Source organism: Dromaius novaehollandiae, chromosome 16 (assembly GCF_036370855.1).
Source record: "Dromaius novaehollandiae isolate bDroNov1 chromosome 16, bDroNov1.hap1, whole genome shotgun sequence".
Classification (NCBI taxonomy): domain Eukaryota; kingdom Metazoa; phylum Chordata; class Aves; order Casuariiformes; family Dromaiidae; genus Dromaius; species Dromaius novaehollandiae.
This window is the reverse complement of record NC_088113.1, coordinates 4,519,479-4,535,980: the sequence shown is the minus strand read 5'-3', so window position 1 is coordinate 4,535,980 and position 16,502 is coordinate 4,519,479. Positions and strand designations below refer to the sequence as shown.

Sequence of the window (16,502 nt, the reverse complement as noted above, 5' to 3'; positions counted from 1 at the left end):
CCCCCTTTTTTTTTTAATATTTCAGAAAATTTGTACCTCAAAAATCTATCAGGCCAACCTGAGTTATAGAAACCATCACTTCATGCAGAAGTGCCTGTTCCTCAGAACACTGTTCAAATGCATCTTCCCAGGAATTGTAACCAGAGATCTTGTGATAGCCTTACATAATCCCACAACTAGTAACCAACTAACTTCTTGCTTAACCACAAGCAATAGAATGTTTGTAATCAGAAACAGCAGCTCCACCTCTGAAAGCATACTGTAAGCACCATCAATGCAGCCACCTTTATCAAATTCTGCTAAGTTTAGAACATCAGTTCGGTCAACCATGCCCTTTCCTTTCCTTGCCAGAGCCTAACCACGCTGTGTTGGCTAAACTTGCCTAGACAAGAGATAATCAATTATCCGTCCCTCAGTTTTGGATTTGATTTAATTCTAAGAGCGAGCTCTGCCTTGAAGAATCTGTTAAGAGACAGAATGATACATCTTTATAATCCTGACATATCAATCTGCATTGTTGCCTTTTAATTATGTGGTCTGGTTCTACCAATAGTTCTGAACTTGACAGAAAAATCCTAGCATGCCAATGGTCTCTGGCCTGTGCTATAAGCCAGCCGGCTGCAATCAAAGTTTCTTTGGCCAAACTACTATATATTTACATGAAACATCATTAGAATCTTTTACAGGCACCTTAGTTGACTGATGATCAGTCACACCGCCTACCTGAAGATGAAACCGGTCCTTGTCCCTCTCTGAAACCATACTCTGCAGGATGGCTATTTCTTCCCTTAAAGACCCATTGGCCATTTCACTCTTGGTAAGGGCTAGAGTCAGTGCCTGCGCCTTCTCTTTCCATTCTATTTCTCCACTTTCAGTCTGCTTCAAAATAGCAATCACACGCTCCATTTCCTCCCCCTTTACTTTCCTCTCATCTTCCAGCTGTTGGGCAAGCTCATTCTGCCTTTTCAGGAAATGGTCTCTCTCCTGGAGAACTTTCTTCTTTTCTGCTTCTTCTTCCTCCCATTTTTGGAGTTTCTGAATTTTTTTCTTTAGAGTCTCCCCTTCATCTTTCCATCGCAAAGCTGATGTTAATTGTTTCAGAAATTCACTCTGCTTCCGAAGTTCTTGTTCTCTCCCTGTCAGAGTCTTCTCTAAATACTTAACTCTCTCTCTCTGGTATTTGATCTCTTCATCCTTCTTGGCCAGAGCCTGCTGAACATGCTGGAGATCTTCTTGAAGACCTCTCATCTCCTCCTCCTCCAAGTGTTTTTGCTCACCTTGAGCCTTGGCCTTTCGTTCCCTCTCATGCAAGACTTCTTCCAGGAGCTTCTCTTGCTCTCTGTGATATCTATTCTCTTCTTTCTTTTCAGTCAGCGTAAACTGGAGATCCTGCAAAGTCTTCAATTCTTCTTCTTTGTGCTGAAGTTTTCGTGTAAGAGTTTCATTGTCTTCATCTCTCTTCTTCACCATTTCCTCAAGCAGACTCACTTGCTTCTGGCAAGATGTTAGTGCTACTTTCATACTTTCTTCATGAAGCTGGTACATGTTAATTTGCTTTGCCTGCTTGAGGAACTCCAAACTGTTGCTCTTCACTGTCTGGCTCATTTTATTTACATCCTGTTGTAGGCCCTTGGCCTGCTTGCCTTCTAATTCCTTCTGCTCTAGAAGCTCCTGGACATACTTTTGCAAAGACACTATCTCCTGCTCTCTAGCTTCTAGAGAAGATTCAGCATATTCTAGTTTATGTAGTAAAGCTTTAGTCTGCATCATCGCCTCTTCTTTTTGCTGTTGAAGCTTAGGGATAGCCTCCTCCAGGAACTCTATCTTTCTTTCTCTCTCTTTCAGAGTTACTTCTGTTTCTTGAAGATTTGCTTGCTCAGCTTTGTGCTTTTCCTCCTTTTCCTTGTACTTCTCACATTGCTTTTTAAGGGACACAATTTCTTGCTCTTGTTCCTTTACTGCCACTTTAAGATGTTCCAGAATTTCCTTCTGCTGTTCAGAGTCTTTTTCTTGTTTTCGGAAGGTCTCAATCAGTTGCTTCTGAGATTCAATCATGAATTCTCTTTCTCTCAATATTGCCTTACTGTGTTCCAAGTCTCTGTGTAAAACTTTCATCTGTTTTTCTGTTTTTTCCTCATATTTCCTTGTTTGTTGCATTTGAATGTCTAGATGTCTGTGCTTCTCTTTTAGAGTTTCTAATGTCTGCTCCAGTTGGTCACGGACAGTCTTTAACTTGGTTTCCATGGCTTCTTCAGATTCCTGGATTTGCTTTTGCTGTGACTCAAGTTCTTGATCTCTTTCAGATAAAGAAAGTGTCACCTTCTCTAATTTACCATGCAGCTCTTGCAGGTACCCATCCTGCTGCTCCTTGTACTGCTGAAAAAATCTTAACTGATCCCTTTGAGACTCAGCCTCACCCTCTCTGTTCCTAAGAACTGCCTGCAGGTGTTCAAGGTCTGCATGCAGAGATTTCACCTGTTCTCTCTTCATTTCCAATTCATGGGTCTGCTGAGTCTGAGACAGGAGCTCTAAGGTCTTCTCCTTCAAGTTTGCTTTCATATGATCTAGCTCCTCTAGCAAACGACTTACTTGTGATGTACCATGTTCTTCTAGAGCTATCATTTTCCTCTCCTGAAATTTGATCTCCTGGTCTCTCTCTTCCAGGTCTTTGCTGATCTTGCTTAGAGCACTCCTCTGCGTGTCTCGCTGCTCCTCCAGCTCCTGTATCTGCTTTCGCTGGGATCCAATATCCTGGTCTCTCTTCTCCAGGTCCTTTCTCATCCTGCTTAGAGCGCTCCTCTGTATTTCTCGCTGCTTCTCCAGCTCCTGTATCTGTTCTTGCTGGGTTCTGATCTCCTGGTCTCTCTCCTCCAGGTCCTTCCTGGTATTGCTTAAAGAACTCCTCTGCCTTTCCTGCTGCTTCTCCAGCTCCTGTATCTGTTCTTGCTGGGATCTGATGTCCTGGTCTCTCTCCTCCAGGTCCTTCCTCATCTTTCCTATAGTAATACTCTGTACTTCTCGCTGCTTCTCCAGCTCCCGTATCTGGTCTTGCTGGGTTCTTATCTCCTGGTCTCTCTCTTCCAGGTCCTTCCTCATCTTTCCTATAGTAATACTCTGTACTTCTCGCTGCCTCTCCAGCTCCCGTATCTGTTCTTGCTGGGTTCTGATCTCCTGGTCTCTCTCTTCCAGGTGCTTCCTGGTATTGCTTAGAGAACTCCCTTGCATTTCCCGCTGCTTCTCCAGCTCCCGTATCTGTTCCTGCTGGGATCTGATCTCCTGGTCTCTCTTCTCCAGGTCCTTCCTGGTATTGCTTAGAGCACTCCTCTGTATTTCTCGCTGCTTCTCCAGCTCCCGTATCTGGTCTTGCTGGGTTCTGATCTCCTGGTCTCTCTCCTCCAGGTCCTTCCTCATCTTTCCTATAGTAATACTCTCTACTTCTCGCTGCCTCTCCAGCTCCCGTATCTGGTCTTGCTGGGTTCTGATCTCCTGGTCTCTCTCCTCCAGGTCCTTCCTGGTATTGCTTAGAGAACTCCCTTGCATTTCCTGCTGCTTCTCCAGCTCCCGTATCTGTTCCTGCTGGGATCTGATCTCCTGGTCTCTCTCTTCCAGGTGCTTCCTGGTATTGCTTAGAGAACTCCCTTGCATTTCCCGCTGCTTCTCCAGCTCCCGTATCTGTTCCTGCTGGGATCTGATCTCCTGGTCTCTCTTCTCCAGGTCCTTCCTGGTATTGCTTAGAGCACTCCTCTGTATTTCTCGCTGCTTCTCCAGCTCCCGTATCTGGTCTTGCTGGGTTCTGATCTCCTGGTCTCTCTCCTCCAGGTCCTTCCTCATCTTTCCTATAGTAATACTCTGTACTTCTCGCTGCTTCTCCAGCTCTCCTATCTGTTCCTGCTGGGATCTGATGTCCTGATCTCTCTTCTCCAGGTCCTTCCTGGTATTGCTTAGAGCACTCCTCTGTATTTCTCGCTGCTTCTCCAGCTCCTCTATCTGTTCTTGCTGTGTTCTGATCTCCTGGTCTCTCTCTTCCAGGTCCTTCCTCATCTTTCCTATAGTAGTACTCTGTACTTCTCGCTGCTTCTCCAGCTCTCCTATCTGTTCCTGCTGGGATCTGATGTCCTGATCTCTCTTCTCCAGGTCCTTCCTGGTATTGCTTAGAGCACTCCTCTGTATTTCTCGCTGCTTCTCCAGCTCCTCTATCTGTTCTTGCTGTGTTCTGATCTCCTGGTCTCTCTCTTCCAGGTCCTTCCTCATCTTTCCTATAGTAGTACTCTGTACTTCTCGCTGCCTCTCCAGCTCCTGTATCTGGTCTTGCTGGGATCTGATCTCCTGGTCTCTCTCCTCCAGGTCCTTCCTGGTATTGCTTAGAGAACTCCCTTGCATTTCCTGCTGCTTCTCCAGCTCCCGTATCTGTTCCTGCTGGGATCTGATCTCCTGGTCTCTCTCCTCCAGGTCCTTCCTGGTACTGCTTAGAGTGCTCCTCTGCCTTTCCCGCTGCTTCTCCAGCTCCTGTATCTGTTCTTGTTGGGATCTGATGTCCTGGTCTCTCTCCTCCAGGTCCTTCCTCATCTTGCTTACAGTAATTGTCTGCATTTCATGCTGCTTCTCCAGCTCCCGTATCTGATCTTGCTGGGTTCTGATCTCCTGGTCTCGCTCTTCCAGGTCCTTCCTGGTACTGCTTAGAGTGCTCCTCTGCCTTTCCCGCTGCTTCTCCAGCTCCTGTATCTGTTCTTGTTGGGATCTGATGTCCTGGTCTCTCTCCTCCAGGTCCTTCCTCATCTTGCTTACAGTAATTGTCTGCATTTCATGCTGCCTCTCCAGCTCCCGTATCTGGTCTTGCTGGGTTCTGATCTCCTGGTCTCTCTCCTCCAGGTCCTTCCTGGTACTGCTTAGAGTGCTCCTCTGCCTTTCCCGCTGCTTCTCCAGCTCCTGTATCTGTTCTTGTTGGGTTCTGATGTCCTGGTCTCTCTCCTCCAGGTCCTTCCTCATCTTGCTTATAGTAATTGTCTGCATTTCGTGCTGCTTCTCCAGCTCCTGTATCTGTTCTTGTTGGGATTCTATCTTCTGTTTTTTCTCTGTTTTGTCTTTAATAATGTCATCTAGAGTACTTTGAAGCATTGTGTTCTGGTTTTCCAGCATTCTAATCTTTTCATCATGCAACTTAATTTCTCCCTCTCTCTTTGATAGCATGGCAGTCAAGTGAACAAGATTTTCCTGCAAAGCTTTCACCTCTGCTGCCTCTTTCTGTAGCATCTGGATTTTCTCCTGTTGAGCTGCCACTTCCTCATTTTTGATTTTCAAGACAGATAATGTAGCTTGAAGTTCTTGTTCAAGGGAGTGTTTCATATTTGTTGCTGCATTTGCTCGAGTTTCAGAGGCTGTGACTGATTCCTGGAGAAGTTTTATCTCCCATACCATTTCTTCCTTAACTGCTTGCAGTGTGTCCCGCTCACGCTGCAACAAAGTGGGGAGAAGAGTCAGTAATTCATATATATATATATATATATATATATATATATATATATATATGTTTGTTTTTCATACTATATTTGAACTCCTGCTTTGGTGGCTGGATGACGTGGCAGTCAAAAGCTGCAGTTTGAGCTTTTCATAGAAAAATCTAGCTATTCAGTTAGTTTCCCTGTTACATTCAAATTTTCAACTTTCATTCAAAGAGTGAGTTGAGAACTGTACTATATTTAGCAGACTCTGGCCTCAACTGATTCTGGAGTCATTGTAAATGAAGAAGTAGAAAATTTTTAATCCTATAAGAACAGCTGCACTGGCTCAAACCAAGGATCCATCCTGCCTAGTATCCACCTCAAATGGTGGCTATACCCTGGGAAGAGCAAGAATAGGGCAGACTCATTTGATACTTCTCCTCCGCACCCCCAGCACTAACACAGCTTGTGAGAACTTTCACGGTCTCTTTCTGAACACACAAAACTGAAACTTTTTGCATTTACAACACCCATTTGCAAGGTGTTCAACAGGTCTGTTATGCTATAAGAAAAGCCACCTCCTCTCACTTGCTTGCAGCCTGGCTGCCACTGGCTTTATTTGATGGCCCTTGTTCTTCCATTGGAAAACACAGTGAAAGATGCCTGCCTGCTCTCTCCCTGCCACTCAGGATGTTGTAAACCTTTGCTATGACAACCTATAGGTCATGTCTTTCCCCAGGTGAAGAATCTCAGCCTACTCAGCTGGTCCTATCTTCCTTGATGCCTTTCTCTGAGCCTCTTCCAGCTCTACTGTGTCTTTTCTGAGGAAGTGCCAGAACTGCACCCAGGATTACGGTCCAGGCTAATTATGATATAGGAAGCGGCATGATGATGTTCTCCCTACTAGGAAGGGAAGAGAGAACAACACAATAGCTGTTTTTTTTTTTTTTTTAAACTTCTACTATATAGAGTTTTCATGGTACCATCCACGAGAACCCCACTGCCTTCCCTCTTGAGAGGTAATGGTCAGATAACTGCCTGTCATTCTGTATTTGAAACCAGGACTGGTTTTCCCTTGCAGACATATATATTTATCTACATCAGCTGCTTTGTTTCTCAAATTTCTCCCACAGTCTGCCCTCAGCCTTGAAATGCTGAATAACTTTCTATTAGTTGCAAAATTTCTCTTCTCACTCCACTTTCCAGATCACTTATGGATATAAATATATATTATTTGGTCACAATCAAAAAATGCACAAACCATGCAATCTAAATAGAGACAAGATTTGAAAGTTATTTTGATTAATGCTTAAAGGGCAGAAATCTTCAGGATTGAGGCAAACAGCCTGAATCGTAACTGAGTTTTACATGACTCCAACATGCTTTCATACTTATTCAGAAGAATGCTATTAGGAAAGTTAAATTAAAAAACAGTCACTGGTATAAAAACTGTTCTTCTGCCCTTGAAGTGGTCTGCGGTCTCCCCAGATATTTTCTGATACTGTTCAATCTTAACAGTCTCTTCCTCAGGGACTGACTTCTCTTACTCAAGGTGATGGCTCTGTTAATGCAGCTGCATGGCCTGGCAGGAAAACAGAAGTCTGGGAAACAAGAAATGATGGGTAGACGAAAGGGGAAAATGAGGCAAACTTGGTCAGTATTTGCATACTCTGTACCTTGTTACTCAAAGTTCTTAACTACCTTCTGATTTTCAAGCTTCTCAGGATTGGACCAAACCTGCACAGCACCACCCTCTACTGGAAAAGCTGTTCCTTAGAACATCAACAGAAGGCCCATAAAATATATAAGACATTCCCTTTATGGCATCTGCTAGCCTCACCAGGACATCCTTTCTTTGCTTCTCAGTGCTCTCAAGTCTCCTTTCCAAAGATGCCACCTCTTGATGTAGGGTCATAACCTCCTTCTTTAGAGCAGCAGCCTCTTCCTGCAAGGCAGCTTGCAGAGAGTTTTTCTTGCCTTCTGCCATCTGTGTCTCTGCAGCAGTGAAGGTCAGGGAGAAGGGGAAAAAGCAAAGCAAAACCAAACTGATTTGCATCCTAGGGAGAAAACATTTTCCCATCTGACTGTGTTTTACCAGCCCTAGACCCAAAATGACTTTCAAAGCAAACAGAAATAAAGGAAATTTCCAGCCAGGGGAAAGAGGTAGAATGCAAGTGGTAAGGTTCAGAAAAAAATGAAAAAGCAGTTGCTCTTCTGCTTGTTGAAAGACTAGGGCTAAGGCTAAAGCAGCATGTCATCCACAATCTTAGAAGTAGATAGAACTTGCAAAGATGAAGCAAAGACAGAGACAGAAGGTGAAGGTCGGATCTAGTATCTTAAAGGAAAAGGGTTGGACAGAAGCAAGAAGCAAAAGTGAAGACTGACTTTGACACAGTTAATCAACCAGGAAGACAGAAGAGACTTTACAAAAGAGAACAGATGTTAATGTTGTGCTTGAAGATGCATTTCGAGGTATTTGACCAAAAGAGTGCTAGGGAAATGCACTGTGCACTGACAGAAAAAAGGAAAAGGAAGTATTCAGGGAGACTAGGACAACAACTAGACAAGAACATCTGAGACCAGAAACAAGAAGGGTTACTGATGAATAGACAGGAACTAAACAGGGAAAAAATGGGCAAGTGGGAGAGCAGGATCCATCCAACAGCAGAATTTACAGTACATAAGCTGTTACCATATATGACAAAGAACTACACGTTACAGAACTAGAGATGATCAAAGGCCTGGAAAACGTTCCTGTAAAGACAGATTGAAAAATGACCAGCAGTTCAATCTCAGAGGAGGAACAAGAAAGAAATATTGATTAGCTAATAGTACTACATGAGCAGAAGGTGGCTTGTGGGGGAGGTAACGAACAATGCTAACACTGTCCATTTCCTGTAGTCTGAGACAAGGAAAATAAGACAATGAGATGGAAAGACAATTCTGATATGGAGAGTGGGAGAACCGTGACAGAGAGAGGAGCAGAGATGCAATGTTCAGCTATGATATAGAGAGGCCAATAACACTGGAGGCTCTGAGAAGGCCAGGAGACTGGAGGAAGACAGAAGTAATTAGTCACACATGAAAAGGTTTCTAGACAAACTCATACTGAACACGTTACCAAAGACGAGTAAGACGTGGCTAGGGAAGTAAGAAATTGTGTTTGTTATGAATGTGAGCTCAGACACCAAATCAGGATCAGACAGAGGACAGCTAGGAAAGATAGAAGCATTACATACCAGAGAACTAGACAGAAGCAGAAAAAAGGATGCATTGACAATTACAGTAACACAGGAACTTAACATTGAACTAATGGTCCGTGAAACTGCAAATGCAAAAGGAAAAGGCAGTCAATAAAGATAAGATTTTGCACGTTGGGGCTTTCAGAGGGCATATGGAGAAAGACGTCACGAGACATCAAGCTACATCTCCTTTGCAATGACATATAACCTGAAAGGCACCACCTTTGCACATGTATCACCAGTAGCACAGCTAGATGCACTGCAAGCCACTGGATCCTTCACTATGAAAAGCTTTCACTCCCCTATGCTGGTAATTCTAGGGATAAGCCTCATGCTCCCTGTTTTTTTTTCTTTTCCCATCTCCTGGCACTGCACTTTTCCACTGAATGGTATCAGAGCTCCCTGCTGGTGAGATGGAATGGGCTCAGTGGACTGGAAAGTAGAGGCTGTACCTTCCTGGCTTTGAGCCAATCGTTTCTGCAACTCTTGATTGTGGGCACTGAAATGGTCCCTCTCAGCTCGCGTCTTGCTCAGCTCCAGCTTCAGCTCCTGTGACTTCTTCCTGGCATCATTCTGAAGGAAGTAAGAAGAGCAGTATGAGCAGACAGAGCCACAGCTGGAAGGAGACAAAAGGGGTACAAAAGCTAAAGCAGAAATAAGCCAAGGCACGGATGGGGCCAGTTGGACAGTAATGGTAGCTGCAGTCATGATTCTCCTTTCTCCCCATGGCAGCAAGCAAACCTGGCCTACATGAAAGCAAGAATTTACACCCATTCCAGTTGTGGCAGTCTGCTTGACAGGATTTCGGGTTGTACTACAGAGACACATTACCAAATCTTGTTGAGTCTGCTTCAGCTCCTGGTGTAGGTCTCGTAGGGCTGCTGCCACTCTGTCCACTGTGATCTCTACAGGGAGGTCCCTGGCCTGAGAAACAGTTAGGCTCCAGACATGATCCTGTTCTGAAGAAAGAAGCCATTCTGTTTCAAGTCTTAATTGGAGGGTCTCCAATAAGAGAGGCCTGTTTATATACAAAAGAAGGTGACAGTGCCTCAGAGGCTGACCTAGAGCTCATATTACAAGGCATGTGTTATAGGCTAATGTTATTTTGCTGCCCACTAATGTCAGCACTGTCCCAAAGAAGATGCACATGCACTTCCATGTCTTGGGTCCTATTTCATGCAGATGCTGGTCATTACTCCACATACAAACATGGACTTTTTTCTCTGCAGACACCTCAGGCTTTCAAGACTTCTCAAGGCTTGGGTCAATCTAAACTGAATGGATGAGTCTATCAGGATTACAAAGAACTACCCCTCCCTCCACCTCCTCTTCTATATGCACTCTAGAGATTTCTCAGTCCATCCTCCCACACTTGCCTGAAGTCCAAGTGACCAAGTCTCTGCTTGTATCAGCGCTGCCACACAGCATGCGATAGAGAACCAAATGCAGTTTGTCCAGCTGGGCCTGGGCTTCACAGTGGGCACTGTTAGCCTGCTGGCACTCTGTAGCCAATGCCTTTGCTCTGTTCTCCGTGCTACAAAGCCTCAGATGAAGTTCAGACATCTCAGCCTCCAGCACCCGCAAAGAGTCCCTCAAGCATCGTTCGCCTGCTCGGGACTCCTCCAGATCCTGTAACAGCTGCTTCTCCCGAGTTGCCAGGCCAGCCTCTTTCTCCAATACCATTTCCTGGAGTGACTGAACCTACAACAGAGATGCACAGAGCCTCAGGGACAGAGCAGTTTGAGGTAGCAGAGCAGAAAGTAGGGAAATCAGTGGAGCAGAAATTACTTCAAGCAAACACCACACAAAGGAGACAAAGGCAAAAAAACAAAGGATTCAAACAACGCAAAACAGAGAGTAGGCTAAAAACAGGCATCTAGAGGCTAATGGGACAAAAGGAAGCTTCCCCAATCCCAAAGGAACGGCCCAACTGTCACACTCTCCAACCTCAGAAATGAATCTGTCTGTATGTGCTTGTGTTTAGGTGAATGACTGTCAGAGTGAGGTGGCAGATCAAACATCCCAGCATGTGTGTGGTGGCTGCCAGAGACACCTGAGAGTAGAAGTAAAGGGGAGTCAATCAACATCCCATATTGTGCATCTCCAAAATGCAAGATGAACAGGCTAAGATGGAAGTGCCTTCTACAGATTGCAATAACCATTTCTGTCTCACCAGATTGCTAGGTGCCCTTCAGAGGTGGAAGAACCATCCAGGGTTCAGAGGTACTGAAAAGCTCCAAAGGAGTCTTCTGTTTCTCCTCAGAGACTTAATACCTTGAACCATGAGAGAACAGGGAAAAACAAAGGGAAAACATAGCAGATCCAGCCTTGACTTCAATGTGCAAAGTCTCTGGGCAGAAGCCAGAAAGAATGTGTGTTGCTGGGAGGTGAAACAACTCATTGCCTACAAGTTGAAGGTGGTATTCAGAAGAAGAGGATGCTAGGGCATAGGGCACCTGGTTGTTGAGCTCTTGTATTTCTCTTCTGTGGTCTGAATGGAGCTGCTGGGCCTGCTGAATGGCAGACAGCAGTTTAGACACCTCGTTCTGCTGGGCAAGGCTGTTTTCTTCTAGGGTTCTGAGACTCAATTCCTTCTTTTCCAGAGACAGAGTCAGCCTGAAAGAGAGAGCATGCAACTCATTATTACATGGTATAATATTTGACAAACCTTCAGGATTCCCATCACCAACAGCAAAATTGCTTCCTCTGCTGAGGTTTATCTAAACAAGTAGGCTGTTTGTTCAGATCTAAGCCAAGTTGGCAGTCATACCCAAGCACGTACCCTCTATGCTTGTTTCCACAGAGGAAATATATGTGTATGTGCATCGGCGTACATATACTCCAATACTTACAACAAAGGCTTTAAAAGCCTTAGTGATACCTGTAGGTACAATCTTATATCCTGTCCCTTTCTGCACGCAGTGCATGTGGTACCAAAGGGCAGCTCTATCCACCACTGGCTCTTCTCAACTTTAAGAATGCCCCAGAAGAACATAACAGACAAACAGGCTTCTGACCAAAGGAATCAGGAATAAAGACTGACAGAGATCTGAAACGTTTAAAGCTCACTGAACCCAAGGCAGGGCTGATGGATCTACCTAGCCCATTATACTGCAGTTTATCTTGCCTCCTTTGATGTGCTTTAGGTTTGAATCCCCCAAAAACTGCATTTAAAAGTATTAATATACCCACTCTTTCATTAGAGAAATCCTCCCTTAAAGAAAAGGACTACTTTAAAAGCCATTGGCTTCAGAAAAACTGTAAGTGAAGGATAAAAAAAAAGAAAGAATAAAATACAACAACAATAGAATAAAACAGCTCTACATGGATAATTCAGAACTCCGCTTTTTAGGAAATGCTGCCAGAGTCACTTATATATGCAAAGACTTAAAAGAAGGAATCTGTTAAAACAGAACAGAGTCTACCACATGGTCTCAACTACCTGGCTCTTTCACCCTCTAGGGCTTTCAGTGAAGCCTGAAATTCTGTATTGTGACGTTGTACTTCTTCCCATTGACTTCTTTCTCCCTCCAAAGACTGCAGACAAACTTGCAGCTCTTTGTTCTGATGTTCTACCTCCTCCCACCGGCTCCTCTCCTCCTCCAGGATCTTCTCAAGGCGAACAACCTCTAGCATCTTCTGCCTTGACAATTCCTGTGCCTCACGCAAATGCTCCTGAGCTTCATGGCCAATTACTTGCCAGGACTCTTCAGAGACTGCTAGCTGAGTTTTCAACTCTTCCACCTGAAATAAAATGTAACAGAGCAGTCAAAGACTAAAGCCTGTCAGCTGTATCATATCCTGTGAGGAAAGAGAAAGAATAGATTTAAGCTTCATCCTATTATGAGAGCACCAGAGTTGCATTAGACACAGCTGACTTCTTTAAAAACTTTAGTGGGACAGCACGTTCATCTGAAAAACCATCTTAAAAATCAAGGATAGCAGCAACAGACCAATACAAAACCCTGCTGATGATTACTGACAAAATAACAGGCAGAAGGACTAGCTCAGGGCTGTCCAGGTCAGCAGCTGAGGTTCAGGCGGACAGGTAAATCTCCTTCAAACCAGCAGAGATGGAGGCTAGAGTATGATGGCAGTTACAGGGACTACACCTTCAGCCCCCTCTCCAGTGACACAATGGAGAAGCAAGAAGTGGAGAGACCACCCGTTTGAAGACTGGAGTGTCTACTGCTGTTTCAGTCACCTTTTTCTGTAGAGCATCCCTCTGCTGAAGATGGACATTCATTTCCTCTTGGAGGGTTTTGATTTCTTCCTTGTGCCTATTCTCCACTGCCTTGAACTTACTCTGAGCTTCCTGCAGCTCTGCTTGCAGCTTTTCCATGATGTTCTGTAACCAAGAATGGAGAGCAAATTACTGGGGCCAGCTGTCAGCTCCAGGTCTTTCCTCTTTCTGTCCCCAGATTGGCTTCATTCAGCCACTTCTTTCTGCTTTTCTACCCAGCTTTGCTTCTGCTGTAACTCTTCCTTCCTTTGGCTTATCTCTGGAGCTTACCAGGCCCTGTGCCCCAGTGCCTGCAATAGTACCTCTCTCCCCAGTCCCAGGACTTCTGTTTCAGTTCTTTGTTATTGCCTCCCACTCTGTTGCCTGGCTCTATCAGCCTGTCTCTCACCTTATGTCCAATTGCCAACTGCTTGTTATTTCAACCTACCCTACTAGTCAGATTTACCTGTCCATTCTCTTGCTGTTCTTTCACATCCCGCCTGAGCTGTTCTAGCTGCTTGCAGGCTTCTGTTAGCTCTCCCTGAGTTTGAAGTAGTGTCTCTAACAAAGCCTTCTTCTCATTCTCTTTTTCTAGCAGGATCTGCACAGAAATAAAGGAGAGAAGATATGTTTAAATGTCACAGACAAAATTTGTATGGCAGGGTTCAAAGGCTCACACATTTTCAAAGTAATATGCTCCTGGTCTCCTAGGTGAGCATCTTCTCACCTGGAAGCGCAGATTTTTAAGTGAGATTGGCAGTATAAACATGGTCCATCTGTGACTGGATCCTCAATAAAACCTTTGTCTTTTGTCTAATATGAAAATGTGTTATATTTCTCAAGTGTCTGATGTTGCTGGTCAGGTTATTCCTTGTCTTCTGCTGTGTCTTTCAATAGCTACTTTTGCACCTGGGTAGCAGCAGAGAAAATGCAAGGCTGAAGCTAGCAGCTCCTTTAGAAAACTCACATGTTCTAAATGGAGTTTGTTGAACATTACTTCAATTTTAAGGTATTCAGTGGAGTTTGGTAAAGTTCTGACATTAGAGGGACACATTGTCATCTCTGAGAACTGGTCCTGTCATTCCAATACCTGCAGACATAGCTGCGGGTACTGCTGTGCCTAGATGCTCTGAATGAAGAGTATGACTTTGGGTGGAACGCTAAGAGGACTCCCAGTATATGACAAGATTGCTTTGGCATATGAGGTCTGAGCACAAAACAAGTGACTTCAAAGACAGCCCAGAGGCCACCTCTGTATTTCTGCTCAGAAATATTTCAGAGCAGCTTTTAGAAAGGTTTTCTTTGGTCAACATCCTCTTACTCCCCAAAACAAAAAACCTAACCTCATGGGTATTCAGTCCTACAAACTCAATTTGGTCAGAAATGTATTTAAGGCTTTAAAAGCACATCAGTAAACTTCAGGGGAAGAAAAAGGACCATTAAGAGCACAATGAAGATACTCTTAGATAAGCCTTGGAAAACCCAAACACAATAGCGAGACAAAAATCTAAAATGAAAGGTAACATTTCTGCCTGGCTTCCAAAGAACAGTCTCATTCACATTCCCAAACACAGCCCTGCATGCCTTTCACATCACCAAATTCAATAGAGAAAACACCTCAAATACACCAGGAAAATATGGACACGCAGGGCATGCTCCACACAGCCCAATACCCAACCAGTTACCGTATCTCCCTCTCTCTGTTTTCTGTATCTCGCTGTACAGGTGACTTCTTTCAGCTTGGTTGCTAAGGCTCCACTTTGGTACACGAAAGGGCATCCAAGAGATACCTCTACCCAGACAGTCAGCGTCAAGGGGAGCACCACCAATAAAGAAGCCCAGAAAAGTAAAAATACACAAATTCTCTGTTCATGTTCTTTACCTCTTTCTTGGCAGTTTCAGCTCTACTTCGTTCCTCTTCTTGCTGAACTTGCATAGTAGCAATCTTCTGCCTCATATCCAACAGCTTCTTCTTGTGCTCTCCTTCTGCCTCTGTTTTCTCCTTATCCCAGCGCTCCAGCATCTCCTGTAGCTCTGAATGGTGCCCTTCCCGCTCACTTGCCTGATGAGTGGAGAAAAAGACTTCAAGATGGAGTCCTGGCCAACCTCTTCCCAAATATGTGAAGCATCATCCCTCCCACAAATCCTGACTTGAATAGCACACGGCAGTGGCCTTGTGTCCTACATAAATGCTGACCTACCAAGGAACATAAAAAGAAGGTCAGCAGGTGGAACAGGAAGAGATGTCACCTTCCCCTCTCTGATGGCTGCCTGTTTCCTAGCACATCTGTCCTCAGGATTTCTCTCTATTCTCACAGTCTCTATTTTTGAAGCTCAACTCCATTTTCATCAAAGAAAAGATGCAGACTGACTGCAGGGTGAGGAAAAGGCCTATATCCCAATGCCCTTTTCGCAAGACAGGCCAGAAACTGAAGTACCAGGAATAAGGAACCTGTTCCAAATGCTTTAAGTACAAAGATAAGACCTCTGCCAAACAGGAAAGGACAGAAAGAAAGGAAAAAAGTTGCTGTGATTGCAGTTGGAAGGAACGTTAGGAGTCCACTTCATGGTAATCAGGAATCTGGACAGATCCTACCTCCCTGCTGTCAGGCTTTGTGCAGAGCTTACCCAACCTTCTGCACACAATTAATTGTTGAATTCATCTTAGGCCCACACTGAACCTCTAGCTGCATTTACTGTCCCTATATAGTAACATGGGCCTTCGCATGCCTTCAAATATGAGACACTGGCTCTGCCAGTCTAGCACCATGTGGCTCGTAACAGATAATTAATGCTATTTCTCACACTCACGCTATTATTCATCTAAAGCCAGCCCATGAACCTTCCTGAAGAATCCAAAGTCATTGCCTACGTCCTCAGACTGGGGCCATGGTGTTTCCTACCAGGTCTTGCAGGAGCTTGTTTATTTCCACTTCATGATCAGTTTGCTGAAGCCTGAGGGTATTGTTACACTGCTGTTCTGTCTGCAAGAGCTGCTGCGTCATGTTTTCCCATTCCTGCTTCATTCGAGATCTTTCTGCTTCCAGCTCACTATGAAGGCACTTCACTTCCCCTGCAAACAAGAGACATGGCAAGAGATTCAGGCCTTCTCTTGTGCCTACACAAACAGTGGGTCCAGTTTTACTAGCCTTAAGCCATTTGAATTTTGTTGCAGAAGGGATCTGTCTCCATCTCCCTTATTCCTCAGAAGCACTGTACCACAGACAGACAGTTATTTTCATATCATCAGCCCTAGGTAGGAGAATGACCAGAGCCAGAGACAGAGCGCTTGAAGCTCTTACCTTGTATCACCTCCTTGGCCTGAGTGACTGTATGAAGTTGGATTTTCAGCTGACTCCTGGTGACCTCCAGCTGAGACAAGTGCTGCTGAGCCTCAAACAGGCTGGATTCCAGGAGCTCCTTCATTGACCTACAATTTAGAAACACGAAAAAACACAAATCTCTTGCTATTAACACCCACAGGGAATTATTTCAGTAAGAAGTTTTTTAAGACCCCTACAACTGAGTAGGGAAAATGCGTTGTGTGGCTACTCATGGACAGAAAACACATTTCTACCATTTAAAACAGCAATGCAGGCC

The 16,502-nt window shown here is 44.5% G+C and overlaps 1 protein-coding gene across 9 annotated transcripts in view; it reads right to left on the bottom strand.

Moving 5' to 3' along the window:
• CEP250 (centrosomal protein 250) overlaps positions 1-16,502 on the bottom strand; it is a 40,414-nt gene that overhangs the window by 6,382 nt on the left and 17,530 nt on the right. For all 9 annotated transcript variants that reach the window (XR_010391851.1, XR_010391850.1, XM_064521305.1 and 6 more), the window contains 12 exons: positions 16,205-16,332; positions 15,806-15,975; positions 14,785-14,964; positions 13,369-13,503; positions 12,885-13,028; positions 12,123-12,424; positions 11,137-11,296; positions 10,057-10,381; positions 9,512-9,639; positions 9,133-9,253; positions 7,279-7,433; positions 724-5,451 (listed from right to left, as the gene is read on the bottom strand). Coding sequence is in view for 7 of the 9 variants with exons in the window: in XM_064521305.1 (XP_064377375.1) it covers positions 724-5,451; positions 7,279-7,433; positions 9,133-9,253; positions 9,512-9,639; positions 10,057-10,381; positions 11,137-11,296; positions 12,123-12,424; positions 12,885-13,028; positions 13,369-13,503; positions 14,785-14,964; positions 15,806-15,975; positions 16,205-16,332 (6,676 nt within the window). In the remaining 2 variants the exon portion in view is untranslated. The remainder of the gene's footprint in view (positions 1-723; positions 5,452-7,278; positions 7,434-9,132; positions 9,254-9,511; positions 9,640-10,056; positions 10,382-11,136; positions 11,297-12,122; positions 12,425-12,884; positions 13,029-13,368; positions 13,504-14,784; positions 14,965-15,805; positions 15,976-16,204; positions 16,333-16,502) is intronic.